The sequence below is a fragment of the Malaclemys terrapin genome, chromosome 6, assembly GCF_027887155.1.
Source record: "Malaclemys terrapin pileata isolate rMalTer1 chromosome 6, rMalTer1.hap1, whole genome shotgun sequence".
In the NCBI taxonomy this organism is placed as follows: Eukaryota; Metazoa; Chordata; order Testudines; family Emydidae; genus Malaclemys; species Malaclemys terrapin.
Window position 1 is genome coordinate 13,398,252 of NC_071510.1, and position 7,735 is coordinate 13,405,986.

The window sequence follows — 7,735 nt, forward strand, 5'->3', positions numbered from 1 at the left end:
TATTCCAGACAGGGCTCAAATAAGCACAAACACAAAGACAGATTCTGTTTTTCTTTCTTGTACCTCTTGAGACATGATTCGGTGCTTTTCCTGGAGTAGATCAGCCAGTTCCTGCAGCCGTCCATTTTCATGTGCAAGGTAGGAATTTAGTTCCTGGACTGCTTCATCCACCAATGACGCATCTGAAGGAAGGGGGTGAGGGGGGAATGAAAAGGGAGTCATGGACGAGTGTCTTCAATTCAGCAAGCAAAGGGGAAGGGGAAACACAATAAACCTATTTAGGATGGTGGAAAGAGAAAAGTGGAGGGGAATCTGAACGAAGACAGTTGCTCAACCCTTAATTCTTATCTATTATGCCATTTCAATTAGCAGGCTCCCAAATACCATGTGTACTGCGACATTTAGGCACCTCTGGACAGTGGGGAAAATTATGGACAGAGCAAGAATTCATTGTCTGTTGTGCAGAGCTGAGTGAGGCTTTCCTAAACATACAAACTCAGGACTTTTCAGGGAACAGAGCCTGAGAATTAAGTGAACCTGAGGTCATTTTTATTTTTAGGTGAAAGACATGGAAATCTCAGCTGCTTTTGCAAAATTTTTCTTGAGTTCATGTGAACCTTACACAAAGAACCTTTTCAAGGAATTAGCCCGTTTGGAATTTGCAATCTTCCCTCAGCGCTATGTGGTTACCATACATCTCTGTGTCAAATAGTTACAAACCCAAGGAATCAGACAGCTAACATCTTGTCCAGGTGAATTATTGCCTCAAACCACAAGGAATCCAAGAACTGTCCTCCAGCAGCCCACGTTGCTGGTGAATTGTGAAAGGAAGGAGGACGGTACCAGTTTCCATCATTTCCACTTTGAATATAATTTCCACACTGCTGCTCTTGGCAACAGCTTTTGTGTAGTGGCAGATTATGTCAGGGTTATATGGTTCCACTGGGACTTAAGTATTTCCAAGTGGATCAACAGGTGCCCTCCACTTAGACCCCACATACAAGGCACAGTTTTCAGCATTCAAGTAGTTTAACTATCTGAAGAAGGACTTTAGCACGGAGGGACAGATTTTCAACAGAGCTCAGCAGCCAACAGACCCCACTGTTCTCAAATAGGAGCTGATGGGTGCTGAGTGCTTTGGAAAACCTGGGCATTTCATTTTGATGCTTAAGTCTGAGAGGGAAAATCTGGCCCTTACCACTTACATGGCAAGAACTGGTTCATCCCTGACTCAATGTGTTAAGAAAGTTGGAATTTGCGAGCATAGGCCCTCACAGTCAACCGGCTCTGTCATACCTCCACTATTTAGCTTGTGAGACAGCATGTCCATCTTCTCCTGAAGCTTGTCATACTTTGTCACAATTTGGGCGACAGCTCGGCGGGAGGACTCCACACGCTCCTGCAGCTGAGACTCCATCTCCTCACTGGTACTGCTGGCCAGGGTAGCTAGGAAGGAGAATGCTGGCTCCAGCCCTTCCCCTGGGAGACAGAAGTGAAGGAAATGGACGAGTGTATATTTGTGTGTAGTGGGAGAAGTAGTCACCAGTATCTGCAAATCATTCATTTTCCCATAGGGCACAGAACATCAACACTTCCCTCAATGAAGTCCATCTTCCCAAACTGCCACAGATCACTACATGGCACAAGGCCTCACCTCGCTCCCTCTCATCCTTACGTTCCTGATTGCTGTCTGAGTCTGGTTCTGGTTCTGGCACCACCAGGGCTTTTCGTTCAGACAGAAGGTCTCCAAGACCTTGCTCCAGGTCATAGCGTTTAAGAATGATGCGGATATTTTCATCAAACTGGAAGAAGGGACAATGAGAAGATACATAACTTGCATAGCATCAGAGTGAATGAGACAGGACAACAGAGAGGACAAGACAGCTCGCCAGACCATGCCACGAACCTGACTCCAGTAGCGGTTCACAATCAGCAGAGAGGCATCATCGGTGGCCTGCCGCCGCTCCAGCTTCTCAATATGCTCACGCAGCTCATCCTCGATGGCCTGCCGCTGGTCCAACATCTCCGCCAGCTTTCGGTTCTTGGTTTGCAGCGTCCGGATGTCCAGCTCCTCCTGTGCAGAGGTGAGAATCACATCAGTGCAGTTAATGCAGCACAGGCCTGTTCTACCCCTTTCTATAAAAGGGCCTTTGAGCAAGGTCTTTGGGCCTGGGTGAGGATGAAAACAAAATAACATGGTGGAGGCTAGGAGGTTGGTTGTATTACTTGCAGGACATGGCTGGGATCAATGAGCTGGGGGTCCATTAAGAAAGAGGTTGAGTGGGGTGCCATAGATATACATACCGTTGAGGAAACACCTCCTAACTTAATGGTCTCCACTGTGGTTCCCGAGTCTTCGACCCCTGCCTTTTTCTCTGGGGGCCCAGAGGGGCCAGGCTCTGCCGCCGCCCGCTTGTTGCCGATCCCAGACATTGTGGGTAAAGAGTGGAGATTCCCAGCTCTTCCTGAAACACAAAGAACAAGTTTAATAAACATCTACCCTCTAACCAGTACTATTTTAGGGATTTCTAACATGCCTATCACTATGGTATCTGCATGCCTTACACACCACAGGAACACAAAACAACAACAACAGATTGTATACACCAGAAATAGACCCCATGAAGGATTTAGAAGGTAAGAATTTAAAGTAAACATTACAAGAAATTGTCTGGGCTAGTATTATGAATGTCAGAACAATGTATGAGGAGATACTACAATAAAAAGAGATTACTCCAACAAGTTCAGAACAAATCCTTGAACCCTGTTAGTGCCTTAACGAAAGACTCTATTGCCTTCAATGGTCTTTGGGATCAGGCTCCTGGAGAGAATAGCCTAGAACATTAGAAGTAAATTAGAGCTTTGCAAGTGGATATGGTCATCTAACTTTGATATGTACATGCAAAGAAATCTAAGAATACTTTTTAAAATGTTTTGAGATCTACTGCTCAAAAGTGATATATAAGAGCTATGTGGTGTTTATTTTTTATTTTAACTGTAAGCTTTTTAGGATAGGGGCTGAGAAGACTGTCTCTTCTTTTTAGGATAGGGGCAGGTCACTGTCAAGACCTGAATATTTCTTATAATTTAAACTCTTTGGGCAAGGATTGCATCTTAGATATTTGTGCAGTGCTCAGAATAATGGGATTCCTATCTTGAATGACCTACTACAATATAGATATTTAAAAGTTAATTTCTCATATACAAATGTATTTTACTTGTTTCTCTCCATTTTTATTGTAATGGATCTTAAATAAAAGACTTAAAAAATGCACCAATCATAAAAAATGCCAACAAACAAGAACAGGGACAGAACTGCTTCATTTTTGATGGCTTACAAAAGAGGTCTCAGATGTGGCAGGGATTGGTACAGTAATGTTCCCCAGCAGGATTCTCACATTCTAATTCTGACCAGACTCAGGATTAAAGGGTTTGGTAACACTCCTCCTTATCCCCCATATGTCTACTGCACACTCGGACTCTATTATAACTGGGCAAGAAGGAAATGCTGTGGTTCAGGGCTGAGGTGCACGGGCAAAGCTCAGCAGCAGATCTTTTCATATCTGCCAACATCTGAAGGCTATAAATAGGAACACTGGAGAGAAAGTCTGAGGATATTCCTTTTAAATCCACTGAAACCTACTGCTTTTTACAAGCTTATTAATACTCCTTGACCTACATATTGAGAGAGGAAGGAGTGGAGACTGCCTGCTGCAAACACACCATAACTTGGTTGAAATAGCCTGTGTAATCACAGAGTTTCCCAATATCTTACCATTTTAAAATGAAGTGCATGTGAATGGGTTAGGGGTTATTTGAACCTAGTGCAGGGGTTCTCAAACTGGGCATCGGGACCCCTCAGGGGGTCATGAGGTTATTACATGGGAGGGTCACAAGCTGTCAGCCTCCACCCCAAACCCTGCTTTGCCTCCAGCATTTATAATGGTGTAAAATATATTTCAAAGGGTTTTTACTTTACAGGGGGGCTCGCACTCAGAGGCTTACTATGTGAAAGGGGTTACCAGTACAAAAGTGAGAACCACTGACCTAGTGCTAGTGAAAGGCATTAGCCTGAAGATCCTGAAGACTGAAATGAAAACAGCAGCATGTTTTCCCACACTGTCCCACCTCTAAGCTGGTGGGACCACATCCAGATCCAAGAAAGCATAGGTCAGCCTCTGTGCCTGCTCAGTCCTTGGCCTCCCCACATCTTATTGCTTTTATAAAATGACCCTCAGTTGCATTTTTGAGAGAACTGTTTGATGAGCCTATGAGATTACATCAGGGAAGTGGCACCATAACAATCCTTATTGACCACATTTCTCCCACCATAGTCAGATCCAAGCAGGGCCAGCTCCAGGCACCAGCTTAACAAGCAGGTGCTTGGGGCGGCCAAGGGAGAGGGGCGGCACCTGCGGCAATTCGGGGGCGGCAGGTCTCTCACTCCCTCTGGGAGCGAAGGACCTGCTGCCGCCGATCGCAGCTTTTTTTTTTTTTTCCCCCCCAATTGCCGCCGCCGGTCGCGATTGTGATCGCAGCTTTTTTTTTTTTTTTTTGCTTGGGGCGGCAGAAATGCTGGAGCCAGCCCTGGATCCAAGACAGTGGAAGTTGAGGGTGCTGGTCACTTGATATAAAGACAGGTAGAGACCCTACAAGTCCTACTGAATTGAAAGGAGATTCTAAGAGCAGGTTTTTACAGTTTGTCCACCTTATGAAGAATTTTGCGGTGGGTGTTTCAACAATATCTTTAAAGGGCCACTTTCCATTTTAATTTGGTCCCAAAATAATTTAAAAAATAATAATTTGCAAAACTCAAGACCACCATTTCTATTACAGGTTTCCCCCCTGACACTGGAATTAAAAAACAAAAACAAAAACAAACAAACCAATAAACATTTCCTGGAAATGTTTTTAGCCCAAACACTGCAGCACTGTACTAGTGCAGGAGAACCTACATGAAACAGACTAGTTAATTTTCAGGGCCAGATCCTCAGATGATGTAAATGGACACAGTTCAACTGACCTCTCTGATGCTGAGCCCATTCACAGGAGCTGAAGATGTGCCTCTACCTACAAGCTGAACAAAAGGAAAAAGTCAATAAAATGCATAGCATAAACAAATAGAGTTTTGAAACTTCTTTCCGTCTTAATCATTTACGGTGGTATTTCTAATACAGCTAAGGTATTAGGTTCCAAACCAGCGAACGCTTGCTTTGCAAGCATATGTGAATAAAGTAATTTGGCATATGGATTAAAGCAGTGGTTCTCAACCAGGGCATGTGTATCCCTGGGGGTACGCAGAGGTCTTCCAGCGGGTACATCAGTTCATCTAGATATTTGCCTAATTTTACAACAGACTACATAAAAAGCATTAGCAATGTCGGTACAGACTAAAATTTCAAATGGAAAACTATTTGTTTATCCTGCTCTATACACTATGCACTGAAACGTAAGTATAATATTTATATTCCAATCGATTTATTTTATAATTATATGGTAAAAATGAGAAAGAAAGAAGTTTTTCAGTGGTAGTGTGCTGTGACACACTTGTATTTTTATGTCTGATTTTGTAAGCGAGTAGTTTTGAAGTGAGGTGAAACTTGGGGGTACACAAGACAAATCAGACTCCTGAAAGGGATACACTAGTCTGGAAAGGTTGAGAGCCACTGCATTTGCTCAATCAGAGCCTTATTTTGCAATATGCTCTTTTTTAAGTGACCCATTCAAGTGTCTCAGGTTTTGAAATCACCTTCATACAGATAGTTACAGCAGGTCCGCACAGCCCTTGAAATGTCCTTATAAAGAGCCTGGAAACGTCCAACATCTATAAGTTCAAGTCTCTCCCTCGCCCACTCCCTTCTCTCTCTAAAATTTGACTGAAGGAAGATTTTTAGTTCCTTGTGTTTAATAATTTCCCCCTTTTTCAGCAGAACATGCTTTTGTTATTTGGGTGATCGTTTTTCCACAGAGACCATTGTTAACAAGTAACCAGAACCAACAGGCTGAGAAGAAAAAAACACTCTAAGAAAATATCTGTGCATGCCCTCCTACCCTCAGATTCCCCACCACCACACATAGATAAGGGACTGACACCCCACAAACCCCACTGACAAATGACCCTACCCACTCAGACCAGAGACAGAGCTGATACTGACCCCCAGCATACACAGACTAGGGACTGACCCCTACACACTCCAATGAACTGATACTCACCGCCACCCCAAGGTCGAGTCCCCCACCTCCTCTCCCTGACATTCCCCCCCACACACACCCCAGCACAGATGCCAAGTCCCTCTCCCCCCCAACACTCCCCCTCTCCGCAACCCCCACCCAGGGGCCAAGCTCCCCCCTCCTCCGACCCTCCCCCTCCCTGCAACCCCCACCCAGGGGCCAAGCTCCCCCCTCCCCCCCGACCCTCCCCCTCCCTGCAACCCCCACCCAGGGGCCAAGCTCCCCCCTCCTCCGACCCTCCCCCTCCCTGCAACCCCCACCCAGGGGCCAAGCTCCCCCCTCCCCCCCGACCCTCCCCCTCCCTGCAACCCCCACCCAGGGGCCAAGCTCCCCACTCCCCCCCGACCCTCCCCCTCCCTGCAAACCCACCAGGGGCCAAGCTCCCCCCTCCCCCCCGACACTCTCCCTCCCTGCAACCCCCACCCAGGGGCCAACCTCCCCCTCATCCCCCACGCTCCAGCCCAGAGGCCGAGTCCCACTTCTCCGCTCCCCACAGCCCAGCACCCCGGGACCGAGCCGCCCCCCGATACTCACTCACCCCCGTCCCGGCCACTGCGCCTCACCTCCGGCCTCCCACCCCTGACCCTGCAGGAAGCGGTCGGTGACAGCCGCTCAGCCAATCCCCGCCAGCTTCTCCCGTCGTTTGTCGCCCTCAGTAAACATGGCTGCCATCGCCCATGCCCGTCCATAGGCTGGGAAGCCCGGCTGCCCTCAGTAAACATGGCTGCCATCGCCATTGCCCATCCATAGGCTGGGAAGCCAGGCTGCCCTCAGTAAACATGGCTGCCATCGCCCATGCCCGTCCATAGACTGGGAAGCCAGGGTGCCCTCAGTAAACATGGCTGCCAGCGCCCTTTGCCTTCCTTCGATAGGCTTTGCAGCCGTTCTGCCCTTAGTTGCCATGGCTTCCATCTCTCACTGGTGTCTAGGTGTGTGAAGTCAGAGTGCCCTTCATGCCAGTGGTTGCTCCAGCCCTGCCTCTGGTCAGGAGGAAGTGGCTGGGCTGAGGGGAGAGTAAAAGCAGTGAATGGGGTAAAGGAGAGGCTCCAGAGCAGGAGGTGGGAAGAACGGGGTGAGGTTTTACCCCATGGCCCAGATCCTCTAATGATTCCTCACTTCCGCTGAAATCAGTGGAAGCGAGGAGCCTAAATGCCTTGGAGGATCTTGGTCTACGTTCCTCCTGTTCCATAGCCCTCCATAGTCACTAGGCCCTGCAGCTGTGTGGTAGCAAAACAGCCAAACCAAGGGGAAGGGAGAGACACACAGGCGGGGGGGTAAAGAGGTGTAACTACGTGGTTAATTTGATATCAGCACATTTCTTTTACCATTTGCGGGGGGGGGGGGGGGGGTGTAAATTGCATTGTGCAATATAATTCAGCAGGTGGCAGACTTCCCTCTGAGTCAGTACTGAAGCAATGGGCCAGCATGGTGCTAGCAGGAACTGCATACCTAGAGATGCTACCTTTCAGTTGAAAACTCAAACCTGCATGTTGACAATTTGTGA

General features: G+C 47.4%; 1 protein-coding gene across 3 annotated transcripts in view; it reads right to left on the minus strand.

Annotated features, from left to right (window-relative positions):
- RNF20 (ring finger protein 20) overlaps positions 1-6,812 on the minus strand; it is a 28,800-nt gene extending 21,988 nt beyond the window's left edge. The window contains exons 1-7 of one of the 3 annotated variants that reach the window (XM_054032074.1): positions 6,770-6,812; positions 5,024-5,077; positions 2,305-2,465; positions 1,907-2,074; positions 1,655-1,802; positions 1,297-1,479; positions 64-182 (exon numbers count right to left, since the gene is read on the minus strand). In XM_054032074.1, coding sequence (XP_053888049.1) covers positions 64-182; positions 1,297-1,479; positions 1,655-1,802; positions 1,907-2,074; positions 2,305-2,433 — 747 coding nt within the window. In that variant the 5' untranslated portion in view covers positions 2,434-2,465; positions 5,024-5,077; positions 6,770-6,812. Of the gene's footprint in view, positions 1-63; positions 183-1,296; positions 1,480-1,654; positions 1,803-1,906; positions 2,075-2,304; positions 2,466-5,023; positions 5,078-5,749; positions 6,116-6,769 lie in introns of those variants that run through there. The other 2 variants (XM_054032075.1, XM_054032076.1) reach the window with 2 other exon arrangements.
- Between the last annotated feature and the right edge of the window lie 923 nt (positions 6,813-7,735).